The sequence below is a fragment of the Delphinapterus leucas genome, chromosome 3, assembly GCF_059928025.1.
Source record: "Delphinapterus leucas isolate spDelLeu-1000000601 "Yukka" chromosome 3, BTC_Dleu_Yukka2, whole genome shotgun sequence".
Lineage (NCBI taxonomy): Eukaryota > Metazoa > Chordata > Mammalia > Artiodactyla > Monodontidae > Delphinapterus > Delphinapterus leucas.
The window spans coordinates 41,873,412-41,891,753 of NC_143131.1; the positions used below are offsets into that span (position 1 = coordinate 41,873,412).

General features: G+C 39.2%; 1 protein-coding gene across 1 annotated transcript in view; it reads left to right on the forward strand.

The window, feature by feature from the left end:
* The window catches only part of ITGA1 (integrin subunit alpha 1), a 174,910-nt gene that overhangs the window by 88,030 nt on the left and 68,538 nt on the right, over positions 1 to 18,342 (forward strand). The window contains exons 7-9 of the mRNA XM_022597745.3: positions 6,848 to 6,996; positions 10,947 to 11,097; positions 18,072 to 18,237. Of these exons, the coding sequence (XP_022453453.1) occupies positions 6,848 to 6,996; positions 10,947 to 11,097; positions 18,072 to 18,237 (466 nt within the window). The remainder of the gene's footprint in view (positions 1 to 6,847; positions 6,997 to 10,946; positions 11,098 to 18,071; positions 18,238 to 18,342) is intronic.

Below are 18,342 nucleotides of genomic sequence, written 5' to 3' on the forward strand. Positions count from 1 at the left end.
GCTAGATGTGATAGCAATATAAATAACAGACTGTAATACTTTGTCCCTAATCCTGAAAATCTTCCAACTTAGAAATGAAGCAAAGTCTTGTATTTGGATAATTGCAATGCATGACAGTGTGACATAAATATAAAAAGGGTGAATAAAGCAGAACAATTAATTGATCTTTACGAGTAGATAGCTCAATATTAGAATAAAGCAATGTTTTCCAAGCTATGTTGTTTGAGGTGTTGAATATGTTCCTTACAAAAAAGTATTCTCTTAAATAAAAATAAAATACATCAGGTCTTCCAATTCATGATTCACAACGCATGTTTTCATATTAAAGATTCTGGGAGCACTTTCAAAAGAATCCACTTATGAGTCAGAGTAGAGCAATGCAGGAGTGAGAGAAAGCCTTGCTCTTTTGCTCCATTTGAAATTTGTGGCATTTTTTTACTTAATATAAATAGCAGAGGGAGGCAGACAGACAGAGACAGAGAAACTGTTATACTTGGTATTAACAATTGCTTTCCAAGATTATTTGATCATGGACTCTTTTTAAAAAATCATACCTAGCAACTGAGAAAGTTAGTATTCCCTGGAAAAGGGGTAAGGGAGTATTAGTTTGGGGCTTATCTGAAACATGATTGCAAATTTTATGTTTAAGTGGAAAGTTCTAAGTGTTACAAACCCCTTGTTCATGTAACAGAATCCTCAGCCGGTTGTGTGCCTGGTTTATGCTATAATGTCAATAAGCTCTTACTTCTCTTTGGATTTAGATTGTAATTACAGCTGCTTAATCAAGAAGTTCAAACTGCATCTCCCCAGGAGCTAAATGTGTACCTTACAGTTGTCTCTGAAAAGTAACTTTTCTTTCTACTGTGGTTTATCCCCCCTTTATAAGAATCTACTGTTACTTTCTTCATCTACTCTTTTACTGATGCCACAAGCTGCTCTACCCATTCTCTCTTAAAGAAAGCCCACATTTAACCCATTCTCCTTTTAGCTGCCATCTCTGCCTACTTTTTTGCATTTAGCAAAAATGCCTAGAACCTTTCCATCTTTACTATTCCTCACCAGCTCTCTTCTTAACTCCACCCTCTGGGTCTTGTACCATTCCAATGCAATTGGCCACTTCAAGTCAAATATGGTGATTATTGATTGTTTATCTTTCCGCAAATTCTGGAATGCTTTAAATGTCTTTAATGATCATCCTTGACAGATTTTCCAGGCTCAAGCCTGCTTTGCTTCCTCCCATTCTACTATCATAGTCTGCTGTCTGTTCTTTACCTGGGTAGCTCGTTCAGAAATCTGGATCCTCCTTCCTCCATGAGGGCCTTACAAGTGAGACGATAAATGTGCTTGTGATTCTCTCTTCCCCTGTTTCCTCACCATGTGTGTTCATCACTTTTTATCTCATTATTTAATTCTCACACTTATTTGACTCGGTTGTAGATGCATGTATACCCATTATGCTAGTACAAATCTGTTTCACCTGCCTTAAATTATAAACTAAGCTGGGACTGAAACTATTTCTACTAAAGTGGGTCTCACCGGTACTCAGCAAAGCATTACATATGTCTTGTGACTTGAGCATTCTCCCGTGATGAAAATTAATAAATGGCACCCTTTTCTGGGGAAGACACAGCTGACCTTTTTCTATCTGGTTCCTAAGGAAATAGAAACCCCTGTGTCAGCCGGAGACCTACACTGAATGTCGTTTTCCTGAGATGTGAGTTCCCACTGCCCACTCTTCTAATTTCCCACACTTCTTTATATCTCTCTTTTTCTGTTTATCATTATTTCCCTACTATCTCAGTTTTCTACTTGCCTATGTGAAATGTTATAGTCATCTAGTAAGAATGTATGAGGGTCAACTGTGAGCAAAGCAAAACAGTGGTAGAGGATAAGAGAATACCAGAAGCTATGATGTAGTCCATACTCTTTACCCCTGCTTGCCCCTTCCTAACTTATAACGGAGTTGGGAGATAAAGCACGCATCAAAAGTTGAGAAGAACGCAGGGCTCACAGGAGCAGCACAGACAAGTTTGCTTCACAGTTTGAAGAAGGGGAAGATCAGTATGGACTCTTGGCAACTAGGTGGACACAGCTGCAGAGAAAGCGAAACTTGAATTGAATCTTACCAAATGGGTAGACTTAGCTTAGTTGGAGGAAAAACGAAGGGCATTTGGTCTGGATAGAGTTCATCCTGAGGAGTCCTGAAGATGAGGATGAATAAAGAAGGTAGGGCCAGACTGTTGAGTGGCTGAAAGTCAGGAGGAAAAAACTGAATTTTAACCTATAGGCCTAGTATTTCAAGAAGCAGCTTGAAGCTTTATCTAGTTTCTATTTGAATTAGAAGTACAATTCTCTTTTAAAGTATATTTCAAAGTCCTTGATGTGTCGGCAATGAAGAGTTATTGAAGTTTTTGAACAAGGAAGACACATGATAAAAGCAGAATTTAAAGACGGTTAATCTACTAGTAATATGTAGAAGGATTTGAGGAAGTGGAAATGGAGGGAGGGAGATCAGCAGTGGAAAGACCCGTGACTGTCGTGGTCCAGGTTCAAGGCAATGATGCCTGGCCTGGGCTGGAGAAGGAATGAAGAAACATAGATAATAGCTGCCTTAGATCCAGTTCCCCAGAAGCAAACTCTGAGAGGAGGAGTCAAGTGGTAGCAATTCATGAAGGGAGTGCTTCCGAAAGAAAATAGGAAGGGATTTGGGGGAACAAAACAGAAAAGCCACAGAGGACAAGAAAGCACGTGAGGGGCTTCCCTGGTGGCGCAGTGGTTGAGAGTCCACCTGCCGATGCAGGGGACACGGGTTCGTGCCCCGGTCCGAGAGGATCCCACATGCCGCAGAGCGGCTAGGCCCGTGAGCCATGGCCGCTGAGCCTGCGCGTCCGGAGCCTGTGCTCCGCAACGGGAGAGGCCACAACAGTGGGAGGCCCGCGTACCTCAAAAAAACAATAATAATAAAAAAGAAAGCATGTGAGTTCAGGTGAAGTCAAGGCCTCAGCCTGATCTGGAAGGGGCTCCAAGTTCAGTCAAGGGGCTGGTCTTGCATTTTCCTGCACTCAGGCATTACCTATGGATCAGACCAAGGGGTGAAGAGGGAGAAAACTCCCAGGCACTTCTGACTCTTTGAACCTTGGGGCAAAGCAGCTCTAGCAGTCCAAGGACAATCAACTGGGGAAAGTCTCAGGTGGAGCTGTTAGAAGCAAAGTGTACAGAAAGGGTAAGGGAACAGGCAGTTATAAGTTCTCCTATATCCTAACATTTACAAAAAATAAGCTATGAAAGTGAGATGTGTTAAGTAGTAAGAGAGATAGATGATAGAGAGATAGATAGAAGATATAAAGCACTGATCTCTGACATACCAAGGTGTTACATCTTCTGCTGTTCCTGGTGTGAAGATAATTTTTCCAGATAATCCAATTCATAGTAATCAGTTCATAGTATGTTCTATGAGATATGGAAAGTGCGTTGTAAATGTTACAACACAAAGCAGCCTTATTTAGTTGGCATGACTTCCATCTCTTCTCATGTGAACTCCTCCCCATGTATAAATGGGATGCTACTTTTTTCCTGAGGAGTTAATAGCTTATCACTAGAATTTGATCGAAGGGAACAGTACACTCATTAGTAAAAAGTAGTAGGATTGTTGGGCAGTGCTATGTGCAGCCGCATTTGGGATTCATGAGCAAAACTTTAAAGTGAGGCCAGTCTACAAGGTATGTGATTTTTGTCTAACAAAATTCAGTGTCATAGGATCACACACAGAGAAGGAGATATTTGGACTTAACCAGAGTTGGAAGTTAGCCAAGTTAGTTAATGGAGGGAAAAAATGGTTAAGGTAGTTAAATGTTTGCAAGTAAATGATTATGGTGATGGATCATGGAATCTAGGCTGGGTACAAAAAAAAAAAGATAAGATCTGTGAATTAATTAGACGTCTTAATGTGGTCAAGGAATTGATGAATTGATATACTAGGTAAATGAGCCGAAGTTAATGATCAGAGAGAAGAACACTTGACATTGAGATTGAGGTGCTGCGATTTTTCCAGATGACAAGGTGAAGGCTAAGACCTTGGAAGTGGATGACATAGGCAAACTAGAGGAAAATATTACTAAAGCCAAGGAAGTCAAAGAAATGAGAGACTAGGGTGTTCAATAGATTCATCCAGGTAGTAAAATGTCCAAGAATAATGACAAGAGTGACAGTTTTCAAAGTTCTTTAGTCTCCTGCTTAATCAAATCTAAACAAAGAAAAATAAAAACAAAACCAACTCTGTAAGACACCCTGAATGGATGAGCAATTAACTTCCACAGCAGCATTTATTCACCTTGGTACCATAAATTAGGTATAATGATTATCTAAGTAACAAAATCATTTTACTTTTATTTACCCTGAGCATTTATATACACAAAGACAATGTCAAACCTACATGGTTTCCCTTAATAATTATTCAGTGTCTCTCTGGATTACTAATTAAAAGCTGTTAGGGTCATTGGGAAAAGAATTTTAAATCTATTCAGAGAGTAACAGATAACTGTACATAACATTTAATTGTCAAGGAAATAACCTGAATTGGAGTCATGGGAGACTAATAATTGTCTTTTTCCAATTATAACAGCACATAGTCTTGGAACAGAAGGCGACAGATATTAGGTGAAAGATACAGCCAAAGAGCAAACCTAACCTGGACATGGATTGAGCAGATTTTGTGTTTATTCAGCTTACGGTGTACCTTCTCTTATACTCGCATATGTTCTCTAATTATTTCTTATTTATCTTACACCTGATTCAGCAATTCTAAGGAAGGATGCATATATTCTATTTCTTTTTTAAAAAATATGATCTATTTACTTGTTTGTTTGTCTGTTTTATCGTATTTTCTAATGTATCTCAGTTAGCTAGCTAGCTACCTGAACTCATTGAGTGGCCATGAAGTAGCAGCAGCATTTAGCAAAAGCTGAGGTGATTAGAAAATGGGGGGAAGTCAGCTATATGTCAACTTTTAAAAAAGGAAAAAATTTTTAATTTAAAAATAAAAGAGGAGACTTAAGTGGGAACATAATTCTATGTGCTGTAACAAGTGAGTTTACACCTATAAAGATTTAACACAAGCACCTAAAAAACAAAATATGACTAGAAAAAAAAAAAGAAAGAAAATGAGGGGATTTGGGCGAGGTAAGTTTTTACTGAGACAAAATAGAGAGGTGAAGGATACACATCCTAGACTAGGCCTCCTTCTGCCCCTTCATTATGGAAAGTGAGGTTTTTTTAACTCAGCTTCTTCATTTATAAAATGTGACACTAATTTCTGTTACTATAATTTGAATAAGTTAGGAAAGAAAGCTAAAAAAAGCAGTAAAAATATAGGATAGTATTCAGGCATGGTGGCATAATTGCTCCACGTTGAGACGATAAAGATTATGTTTAATTGGGAGTTCTTTATTTGTTTCTGCAAGTGCCAGGGTATGCTTTTGGTTTCCAAAAGGACCAAGCTGTAGAAATGTATCTATAAATCAGAGAAATAATTAAGCCTAAAGATTTCTGACAACAGTGACATCAAGGGAGGTACAAGGTAGATGCTGATCATTTATGCCGTTTGGAAATAGGATCAGACTTGGAAATAGGACTGGCTGAACAATGGGCAAACTAGACAACTGCCTGGAAAGAAAGCAGCCCTTTCTCAAATTACTTCCCCTACCTAAGAAACGAAGTGCCCAGAACTCGTACATTAAAAAGACATTCCTTTGGGTAAAGGATTCTCTGAGTCCCTAATTTTGGGGTAGGAAGGTTAAACAAAAAGTAACTTCAGGCACAATTCTTGATATAGTTTAGTTTATTGATTCACATAAACCTTCAAAGGAGGGTGTAGAAAAAGGATAAGGAAAATAGGCAAGGGGTGGGAGAGGGTATGGAGCAAGGGAAATCGAAGCAGTGGCACTTAACCTTCTAAGTCATTTTCCTTCATGATGGCTCTGCAGTTAGCTGCCTGCATTATCCAACCTGTAGGAAAGAAAGAATGAAAGGAGAATGGCAGTAAGAGAGGGAAGACAGAGAACAAGAAAAGAGAGGGAAGGGCTGATTTAGGAGATGTGACGCTACAGCTTAGCTACATAAAGCAGGAAGCACATGTGTGTCTTTGCCAGATACATCCCCTGCTTATGCTTCCAACTTCATCTTGCCCCACTCTCCCCTCCTAGCTTGGTCCAGACTCACTGACTTTCTTTCTGTTCTTAGAGCACCTACCACTTTCCCAACTCAGCTTCTTCACTTACACAGTTCCCTTTGTGTGGACCCCATCCTCCCTCTCAGCCACCATCTGAACAGGTCTCCACCCTTCTAGCACATGTCTTTTAAGTCTCAAATATCACTTCTGAAAGGCCTTCCCTGAGCCTTCACTTTAAATTAGGCTCCTAGGTTATACTTGCCAATAATAGCTTTTCTGTTACAGCCCTTTTCACAGTTTGCGATTGAACCTGTATTTAAATGATTCTTGTGTTTAATCTCTCTCTCCCTCTAGTTTAGAAGCTCCATGAAGGCAGAGGCCATGTCAGTTTCATGTTCTACCCCCTCCCCAAGCTTACCAGAGTCATTCAGTAAACACTGTTGAAGAGATAAGCCAGTCCTTTGAGAGGTTTAATAACAACACTTTCATTTGTGTTCTTTGGCATCCACAAATGGCAGTGATCATTACTGTCAAAGTAGAAAGATTTGTGTACTGATAGAGTTTTGAACTCATCTGAAAGACTAAAATGTATTATTACATCTGATGCATATGTTTAAACGCAAAAAAATTGAAACAGGGTAGTCTGCTAGACGGATAACTCACAGTGGCTTGGTATTTCAGGTTGGAATTGTACAGTATGGAGAAAATGTAACCCATGAGTTCAACCTCAATAAGTACTCATCAACGGAAGAGGTGCTTGTTGCAGCAAATAAAATAGTCCAGAGAGGTGGCCGCCAGACGATGACAGCCCTTGGAATAGACACAGCAAGGTATATGGATAAAAAAATAAGCCAAAGTAAAAGACTGTGCAAAAATTACTGCTTATGATCTAGCCCTTTGGAGTATTAATTGAACAGTTGCCTTAGCAATATTTAAAGCCATTTTGTTGAAAAGAGATTCAACTGATTAACTAATAGTTATAGGATCAAATTTTTCTATATTACAATCTCATCACTCTTCTTATCTTTCCTCTCATTCCAAGGCTTTGACTGATGGAGAATCAGTCCAAAAAATCGCTGTAGTCTATGGCATCACATTCTTGGGTACTAAGACATAATATTAGGTAATATCTTTTCCTTTTATTCTTTGTTTTCAGCCTCTAGGAATCTCAATCTAAAAAAATGGATTAATATCAGTCCGCTTCTACTCAATATATATCTATACCCTAATATGTCTATAATTTTACAGCATTTTACAGATTTAAATTTTACGGATTTAGGGTTATTGAAGCTCTCAAATAAGAGGTTTTAAGAGGGCAAACTAAATGTTGTCTTATTTGAAATCATTTTCACTGAAAAGATTGAAAAGGAGTGGAGGGACTTCCCTGGTGGTCCAACGGTTGGGACGTTGTCTTCCAATGCAGGGGGTGTGGGTTCCCACATGCCTCATGGCCAACAAAGAACCAAAGCATAAAACAGAAGCAGTATTGTAGCAGGTTCAATGAAGACTTTATAAATGGTCCACATCAAAAAAAAAATCTTAAAAAAAAAAAAAAAGAAGTGGAAAGGATTTCATGATTCGTGCTCTCTCTCTTTCTTCCTTGCTTTCTCCAAATTCCCTCTAATTCACATCCCTCCCTTCCTCCCTTCTGCAGTTTCCTTCATGGAGCACACATAACCCACCCTGTGGTTGAATTTCATTCTGTAAGAACCTACAGAACTGTCCTTTCCTTACAATGTTCAGCTCCCCTTCACTGTATTTTATCTGATCTCACTCAGCTCTTATCTTTTGCTGTTTCTCCCCTTAATCATCATGAAAGCTTCTGAACAAAAACTAAACAATACCAAAATCACAGGAAATCTAATGGTCAGTTTGACTAATGTTAAGGGTTCTTCTCTTAAGTGCCTTCAACTTCTGGACACTCAACTGATTCTGAAGAGTTGATTACCCACGGCCTCACTTCACCTGCCTGCTAAGATCAGTGTTTTAAAGGGGCTGAAACAGTTAATATGAATACTCCAAAGAATGGGTTGGATTTTCAAAAATTTAAAATTTCATGTGCAGCTTTAGACTCATAAATGTTAGAAAAGCGTGTGGTTCTAGTTATATGGGGCCCATGAGAAAAATAACCACAAACAGATGGGGTAAATTTACATTTACCTGCCCGTAGATCACCAGTTTGTATGCACAAAAGTGCACACGTTTAGGTGTGCTGAGTGTGCATTCTTAAATAATTGACTAAATGTGACCGCACTTTCAAAGTAAATCAGAGCGTTCTTTGAAAGCTCTGAGCCTGTAGGGAACTTTGTTTTCCAAAGGCAACCGCTTAATATGAATATTCATTTTTGAAAGCTAACTGAAGAAATATTCTGGCTGCTTTTGCTCCTGCATAAATACCACTCTAAATACCATGTCCCTATATGGTTTTTGCCTATGTGTTTCACAGAGGGTCTAGCTGTAGGACACAGAGTTTATTGAGTTTTGTATATAAATAAGACTCCATAATGATATTACTAAGTACTCTTTTTTTTTTTTTTTTTTTGCGGCACGCGGGCCTTTCACTGTTGTGGCCTCTCCCGTTGCGGAGCACAGGCTCCAGAGGCGCAGGCTCAGCGGCCATGGCTCACGGGCCCAGCCGCTCCGCGGCATGTGGGATCTTCCCGGACCTGGGCACGAACCCGCGTCCCCTGCATCGGCAGGCGGAGTCTCAACCACTGCGCTACCAGGGAAGCTCTTAAGTTTATTTTTAATTGTTCTTTATTCCTTTCAGGCAGGACCCGTTGTAAGTAATATTTCTAAATTTTTAGAATCCTTTACCTCCATTTTCAGTGTCTCCCAGTTCAAAATATTTTTGTGTCCCCTTAACCCTATCCCAAATTTTCTTTCTTTTCATTGCTTCACAGTGTTTAATCATAAGGCCTGGATTCTCCTGTCCCAAAGAAAGGGATTCTCCTGGGATATGTTAATGTTTACAAACATGCAGGGAAGTCAATGCTTATTTTAAAGAAAGAATACTGGATGGTGGTAATTGGGGGTCAAGGGCAATTTGCTGAAGAAATTTGAAACAGAAAGGGTATACTCAAGAGCTCTGCCGTAGAAAGCCAGCCCTGGTTTCAGAGCTACCAGGTTTTCTTTAAGGAAGGTGGTTTAGTCATCTCCTTCAGCTGATGTTCATTTAGTTACGACCTTGATCTTCAAGAGAATTAGGAAGTTTTGGTGATCCTCTAAGGAATTAAAACTGTAAAAAGGATTAAATCTTATCATATCCATGTCCAAACTTCAGAGACTAGCCTTTAACATCTATTTTTCACCTTTGTCTGTACATAGAAAGAACTCAGAGAGTCTGTTTGTGTGGTGTAGAGGACAGAGACACACAGTTTGCCAGTGATCAATATATTTTTTTTAAATAGCTTCTTTTTCTCTTTTGAAAATTTTAGGAAAATTTTAAAATGTAAAAAACAGTACAACAAAATCCTATGTACACATCAAACAGAATCAACAGTTGTTAACGTCTTGTCATATTTGCTGTTAGTCCTTTTAAAGGAAAAAATAAACACAGATAAAATCGCCTTGCTCACATCACAAGGATCCTCTCTCCCTGCTCACAAAATACCCACTACTGTGCATTTACTGTATATCTACAGTAGAGCTAATGGGTACTGTGGCAAACTGTTGGAAGGTGAAAGACAGGTGTTTCTTTGGTATATCTCAGCTGCAGCTGTTTGTCCTTATGACCAAAGTAAAATATTTAAAATGACTATTCAGCACAATGATTGCTGTATTTTACACCAAAATCTAAAAAATATTATATGAAATCCATTCACTGTTTCAGTCCTAAGTAAAATGTACTCCTCTTTTCCAAGGCTCCAGAGGGGAAAGTAGTTGAGTAAAAGAAAGTAATGGAGGGAAAGTGTGCCCGAGTGAGTGTGTGTGTGTGTGTGTGTGTGTAGAAGGTACAAAACAAACAAAAATTGTCAGTTTCCCATATCTTCCATCTCTTTCCATAAGTGCTTGTTGAATTAAATCAAAATTCCTTTCTTTGAAGTTAGGTTATAGCATTTTTCCTTTCTCTCCATGCCACCTCCTCCCACCTCACCCCCAGCAGCTTGTGTCCTAAAACCTAGTTCAGACTTTCATAGCTCTGCCAAAGCCTCCTTGCCCCCCAGAAGCCTACTCTGTCACTGACTCAGACCACTGCCATCTGCAGTCTTTAATTCCTATGTCTGAATTTTTACCCCACATCCAAGCGCACTCTCAAGCACTCACAGCCATGCAAATACTCTGTTCTCTCCCATGCCCCCTCCGTAGCTTACAGGATGTCCAAGCTGTTCTGTGACTGTCAGAGTAGGTGGGGGAAGTGAGGACTAAAGCAAAAGCTCTGCCAAAAGCAGAAGTAAAGAGGCCTGTCAAGCAAGAGAAGGAGTGTTTACAGAAAAAGGAGTGACTGGGAAAGTATTTAAAATCTGACCTTCTCTAAATCTGCTGTATGCTTGTCACACTCTCCCTTTGAAGTTTCCAAAGAATGAGAGACTGCTGCCTTTTGTTAATGGGATCTATGGTGACTGGCAAAATGGTAACCTCTCCATCATCTGGAATAAGTCTTAAACTATTACAAACAATGAGCATCATGCCTCCCAGCTTGAACAATGGGCAACAATGTTGATCTTGGAGGGAAAGCACTGGGCTACCTGGAGTTGGCAGTGTTTTCATTTTGTTTATCACTTTGCCTAACCTTGGGCTGGTGTTTTATTTGCTGCCCTTTTGTCTGTGATTATTTCAGGAAAGAGGCTTTCACTGAAGCCCGGGGTGCCCGAAGAGGGGTTAAAAAAGTCATGGTAATTGTGACTGATGGAGAGTCCCATGACAACCATCAACTGAATAAGGTCATCCAGGACTGTGACGATGAAAGCATTCAGCGGTTTTCCATAGCTGTAAGTACAGGGCTAGAGATGGCTTTCAGGCTGTGGTGTGAAGAGAAAAGCTGTGTGCATATCATGGTTATTTTATGAGAGTTACACAAACAAGGTTGAAAAACAGAAACTTCTCCATTTGGAAGTAAACTCTATGGGAGCAGGATTGGGTCTTGCCCCTTTTGTGTCTTCAGCACCCGACACAGTGCCAAGCAAATGGAGACTCAGCAAACGATCACTACAAGAAAGGAAGGAAGAAAATAAGGAAAGATAAAAGGAGGAAGAAGGGAGAAAATACATAAGAAGAAGGAAGGAAGGGTGAGAGAGAGAAAGGGACAGAAATAGGGAGGGGAAAAGAGGAAGGGGAAGGGGGAAGAGATGGAGGGATGGAGGGAGGAAGGCATATGCCTCAGCCTAGGGGGAGGGGAGTTTCTTAAAGTGATTTTTTAAATAAGTCAGAGAACAAAAGAGTTCAGAACTCTAAAAGTTCAACCAAAATTGTTTTTCAACAACATCCCTTTTATTTATAGTAACAACAGATATTACCCACAATTGTTTTTCAGCATTTAATCAGTGATATTTCCTTTTTCTCTTTCAAAAGTGTGATCAGTGAAAGACACTCCACCAATAGTAGGTAGGGAAGAAAAATAAATTCATCACTGATGAAGTCCCAGAACACACAATTGATTCACTTCTTCCCTGGGGCAAGGTGACTGTACTTCTTATTTTATAACCAAGATAACTAGGTTGTAAACAGTTGCAACATTTTCTTTCTCATTTGGGGTACAAGATGTAAAAAAAAAATAAAAATTAAAACATCTCATTATTTCTCTTTCCCTTTGTTGTTACTTCGGTAAGTTATCTTTTGCCAACTGTTATTCAATCGATTATTACCTCTCCTGTTACTATAGCTATTTTGATCTTTTTGGTGGTTGAGAATAATTCCATATGGCTCAGGCTTCACTCAGAGATACTGTCCACAGTTAGAGTCTATGCTTGGTCTCTTTAGTATGCAAAGCCAGCGCATGCCCAGTTTGTCCCACACAACTGGGTACCAGAGGTGCCATCATTTGTTCACTTTCTTCCCAGAGGATATAGTCTAGCATTCCAGGTCCCATAGATGCAGGCCATGAGCTGAATTAACCATCAGTAGCATTAACAACGTTTGGGAAACTTCAGTGGAAAGAAAGTATCTATCAATGGATTGCTTCTTAATTTTAAGTGAATCTTATATCACTTTTGCATTGTATCTGGCTACATAATCAGTATTTCTTGCCCTTAAATCTCTATTTCCCTTTGTTGTATCCCTGGTTGATCATTCATACTTTGCCTTTTATCTGGTCAAAAAGAGGTCTCATGATTGCATTAATCTTCCTGGAGAACCATAAACTCATGAGTTCCTTTCCCATTTTAATCAGTGAATTAGCGTCAACTTGATCTTTGAAATGGTATAAGCAAAGAATAGGAAACTTTCACTTTAGCAATAATTATTTATTTTCCTAATTCATATTTTTTCCTCAGTGAACCTTATATTTTTTTTTAGTTTGTGCCTAGGAAATAAGCCATTTATTTTACTTTCTCTCTTTGTTTATTCACACAGAAAGGTTTCAGACTTTTCTCCACGTCTATTCATGATGCATGAGATCAAATGTTCATGGGGGTCTGTAGCCCTGTTATTTCCTGGACTATTCCTCCTACTCCATCTTTTTTTTTTTTTTTTTTTTTTTGCGGTACGCGGGCCTCTCACTGTTGTGGCCTCTCCCGTTGCGGAGCACAGGCTCCGGACGCGCAGGCTCAGCAGCCATGGCTCACGGGCCCAGCCGCTCCACGGCATGTGGGATCTTCCCGGACAGGGGCACGAGCCCGTGTCCCCTGCATCAGCAGGTGGACTCCCAACCACTGCGCCACCAGGGAAGCCCCTCCATCTTTTTTTTCCCCCACCATTTGATCCTGAACACCAGAGACATATGTTTTGGGGGGAGACAACACTCAAAAAAGGTTGATTACCGAAAGTATAAGCACTCTCTAATAAAACTGCACACATTTCCTGTGAAACATCCAGACTTGGTGAGGGTGCTAAGCTGGTTGGAGACCCTGTTACATGGTCTCTATTCTGTCACTTGAGGATATTAGACATTGCTAGCAGGAGACTGGTGGGTTTTGGGGGGGTTTTTTGTTTGTTTTGTTTTGTTTTTTAAGTTTTCTTCTTTTTTTTTCTTTTTACAAATTTATTTATTTTTGGCTGCGTTGGGTCTTCATTGCTGCACGCGGGTTTCTCATTGCAGTGGCTTCTCTTGTTGTGGATCACGGGCTCTAGGCGCGCGGGCTTCAGTAGTTGTGGCTTGTGGGCTCTAGAGCGCAGGCTCAGTAGTTGTGGCGCACGGGCTTAGTTGCTCCGTGGCATGTGGAATCTTCCTGGACCAGGGATCGAACCCTTCTCCCCTGCACTGGCAGGCAGATTCTTAACTACTGCGCTACCAGGGAAGCCCAGGAGACTGTTTTATATTCAGATTCTAATCTTAGATGATACTGGCGGGGGATTATAATGGCTGTGAAAGTGTATCACCTACAGCATTCAAATGAAAATAAGCAACTTAGAAAGTATCTTAGAATTTCATTCATTTGCACACAAAAGGCACTGTGCTACATGTAAATGAGCCTTACACTTTACATTTGACATATTTGCCTCAAGGGACTTTCAATTCTGAATGTCTATTCCAGGTAAATATTAGCAGAACACCAAATGCCTGGGCTTGACGTATTTGTATTAAGTGAAACAGAAGTAATTTTTAAGTATTATTTTGTATCTCTTTTGATTCATGGAAAATAATGTTTTTACCAGCTACCAGACCCTTGGGTGAAGGATCAAAATACATTTCTCCCTGTTTTCATTTTCATTCTGTGATGCAAAGTAGTTCAAACTGGATGCAAGTGATAGTAATTCCAGGGAATTCTTTTCTCTTATAGTTTCTTCTAAATATATGCTCCCATATTACATTTATACACTTTACTTTTATTAAGTGTGTCAGTTGGCATCTTCCCCATTGAACTTTACCCATTTGTCTCTGTCCTGTGACATAGAGCACTAAACATCTGGCAATGTTTACATCACAGTTAAGAACCTAAATTACACATAGTCCAGGAGTCTTTACAGTTTTTGTGTATTTTCAACAACATCAACTTGTAAGTGAAATGGAAGTTAACATTGTCAATTCAATAGTGAATCTAGAATATGGTAAATAGGAACCAAGGAGGAAAAATAGTGACTTTTCAGCCCAGGATGTCATATATATAAGTTACAGAATAAATTAGGTAAATCAATGGGGACTCAGAAGGCTTCACACCATACGGAATGTGTATAAATCTAAAAGAAATCCATGCATAGCAAAACTGCTGACAAAAGGGGAGTCTGCCAATGTGTCCAGAGAAGACCAAGCAGAGAGTGAGGTGTTGAGCAAGGCCCCAGTGATCCTGAAACCCACACCATGGATGGAATGGAGGCTCCAGAGCTCGGAGACTGCCTTGTCCATCCTTAGTCTAGGGCATGTACATCCAGCTATGGTGAGATACCCAACTATAGGAAGAGCATCTTAATTGTTTTTAAATGAGAGAGGATTTGTTCAATGTAATAAGAGCAAGTGGCCCTTGGGTTTTCCCTCTCTATTTGGACAATTCTCTACTACCATTCCATTAATTCTCTTACCCCTCAAGCAGCTAAAGTGGGAAAAGCACTAGTGGCCTCTGTTCAAATATAAACCACTTCTGATGTTTGGCATTTGCTTTTCAGCCAGATAAACAAGAGCTAAGTTTTTGTGTTCTGGTTCGATTTGTAAGCTGCTGGTATAGATCTTCCTACATAAATCTGGACATAGTAGTTGAGAGTAATTTCAAAAATCAAAAAAACTCCCCAAACAGTGTGCCAATTGTCTTAGAGCCACCTCTAGTTTTCCTAAATAGTGTGCTTTCTTCAAAACAGCTCAAAGTTAGTCACATACAGTGAGGCATTTTGCCTCTAAGAACGTTTTACAGATGTAGGAGCTACAAAACTGACAAGGGCACTGGAGTGACTCCGCTGTGGTCCGGGAGCTTAGGAGGGGTTCAGATGCTGCAGTACTTCCTCTGGGCTCCTCCAGCAAGGGGAAGGAGCCAGGAATAAATCCCCCACCCCCTTCTCACTAGGAAGGAAAATTTGAGAACCAATGAAATTGCTGCTTGACTACTTGGTGCCCAACTCCTTTTGTCACATTAACATTTAGCGTACATTACAGTGATTCAGTTGTTGATCTTAAACCATTATGCGTTTTATGATACAAATAAACAAGTATGTTGTAGGTTATAAACAACAACACTGAAAACAATAATTTTAGTTATTGTTTTTCTGCAAGTGAAAATCTGTACCCATCTTAATAAAAATGTCAGTTTTTAAGTCTACCATTCTAAATCTAACATTAAAAAATACGTGTGGGGCTTCCCTGGTGGTGCAGTGGTTGCGAGTCCACTTGCCGATGCAGGGGACACGGGTTCGTGCCCCGGTCCAGGAAGATCCCACATGCCGCGGAGCGGCTGGGCCCGTGAGCCATGGCCGCTGAGCCTGCACGTCCGGAGCCTGTGCTCCACAACGGGAGAGGCCACAACAGTGAGAGGCCCGCATACTGCAAAAAAACAAAAACAAAAACAAAAAAACAATAGAAATGTCCTATCTACACATCGGGTTGGGTTTTATTAATTTTTTGCATTTTTAATTTACATATTATTTTTATTATTATTTATTTAACTTCTTTTTGGCTGTGTTGTGTCTTCATTGCTGTGCGCGGGCTTTCTTTAGTTGCGGTGAGCGGGGGCTGTTCTTCATTGCAGTGCGTGGGCTTCTCATTGCACTGGCTTCTCTTGTTGCAGAGCATGGGCTCTAGGTACTCAGGCTTCAGTAATTGTGGCTCGCGGGCTCTAGAGAGCAGGCTCAGTAGTTGTGGCACTCAGGCTTAGTTTCTCTGTAGCATTTGAGATCTTCCCAGACCAGGGCTCGAACCCGTGTCCCCTGAATTGGCAGGCGGATTCTTAACCACTATGCCACCAGGGAAGCCCTACATATTATTTTTAAAGGATTTTTTCATTTACTTTAACTTGAACATTTTCATATTTATATACATTTCTAAATATTAAGAAATATTTACATTAACAACTAAATTTTTCAGAAGAAAAAAATGCAACATAAAAAAATTAGTTGGACTTCATCAAAATTAAAAACTTCTACTCTTCAAATGATCCTGTAACAAAAGGAAAAACCAATATATAGACTGGGAGAAAATATTTACAAAACACATAAAGGATATGTATCCAGAATATTGGGTTGGCCAAAAAGTTCGTTCAGCTAGTGAATACATTGTTCAATAAAATTTTTGGTGAAAATTTAAAATTTGTCTTTTATTTTTACTTAAAACCGAACAAACTTTATGGCCAACCCAATATATACAAAATCTCACAACTAAATAACAGGAAAACAAACAATCCATTTTCTTAAAAATTAGCAAAAGATCTGAACAGACACCACACCAAAAATGGAAATACTATGGCAAATAAGCAGGTCTTAATACCATTAGTCATTAGGGAAATGTAAATTAAATGAGATACCACTACACACCAATAGAATTGCTAAAACTGAAAAAAAAATGCTAAAAAGAAAAAAACTGATAAAACCAAGTGCTGTCAAGGATGCAAAGCAACTGGGTCTCTCACACATCACTGGTCAGAAAGGTAAAATGGCAAAATGGAACAGTTATTCTGATAAACATTTTGGCAGTTTCTTATTCAGTTAAACATACACTTACTATAGAACCCAGCACTCTCATTCCTAGGTCTTTACTCAAGAAAAAATAAAACATAAACCTAAGTGCAAAAACTTACAGCAGCTTTATTCTTAATCACTTGAAACTGAAAACAACCCAAATGTCCTCAACAAATGAATTGTGCTTCTATATAGTAGAGTCCTACTCAACAGTAAAAATGACTGAATTACTGATACATGTGACAGCACGGATAACTCTTGAAAGCATTATGCAAAGTGAAAGAAGCCAGACACAAAAGACGGCATGCTATTTGATTCCTTAAATTTAATGTTCTAGAAAAAGCAAAGCTATAAGGACAGAAAGTAGATCAGTGCTTGCCAGGAGGGAAGAGAAGACTGACTACAAAAGGGCAAGAAGGAACTCTTTGGGGTCATGGAAATAGTCTAATCTCGATGTGTTAGTAACACAACTGTGTAGGTGTGTCAAAATTCATAGAATTGTACATCTAAAGAGGGTGAATTTTACTGTATATAAATTATATCTCAATAAACCTTACGTTAAAAAATTTAAAACTAAATGTTTGAGAAAACCCGCTAGAAGATCTAAATAATTATGGTTAACTATAGTAGATAATTCCTGCCTCTCTCTCTTCTCTATTTAAAAGAATGCCCCCGTCTTGAGCATTTTGTTTCAGACAGGAATGTCCCAATTGTTTATTTTCTAAATTGCCAAGTTAGACTACTACTTAGTCCAACATCTGTTTAAAAAATATACGTGTCTGACTTCCCCTTGGTAAGAGTTTCAGGAAGTACTGCCTATTTGAGATCAAGCAATTCACTGGCTAATTGCTTTTGCCAGCAAATGGTGATGTCACTGACTGGAATAATATCAGAAACACTCAGAAACTGTAACATTACTTTTGAACTATCAGACTTTAAAGATACAGCTGTTGATAAACAGGGACACAGGAATGCCAGAGAAGAAACTTTTGCAAACATACAAGATGCCCTTTATATTTTCCTACAGCAATTATAGAATATAACAGTTAATATTCTACAGATTCTGAAAATTACCCTTCTAAGAATGTGGAAGTACATAAAAATTTCATTATGCCACAGTACTATACACTCTCTTGCTTATTGACAAAATGCTTGAGATTCTTTTTTAACATATAGAATTTAAAAGATATTCTTGCTGTTTTTGTTGTCTTAGATTCTTGGCAGCTATAATCGAGGAAATTTAAGCACTGAAAAATTTGTGGAGGAAATAAAATCAATTGCAAGTGAACCCACGGAAAAGCATTTCTTCAATGTCTCTGATGAATTGGCACTAGTCACTATTGTTGAAGCTCTGGGAGAAAGAATCTTTGCCCTGGAAGGTATGACTAGCTCTCATAAGCCTGAATATTCTCTCTACAATTCAAACTCAACGTAATTGGTTTTGGTATTTATTTCTACCACGTGGCTAATGCGTTTTTACTGTG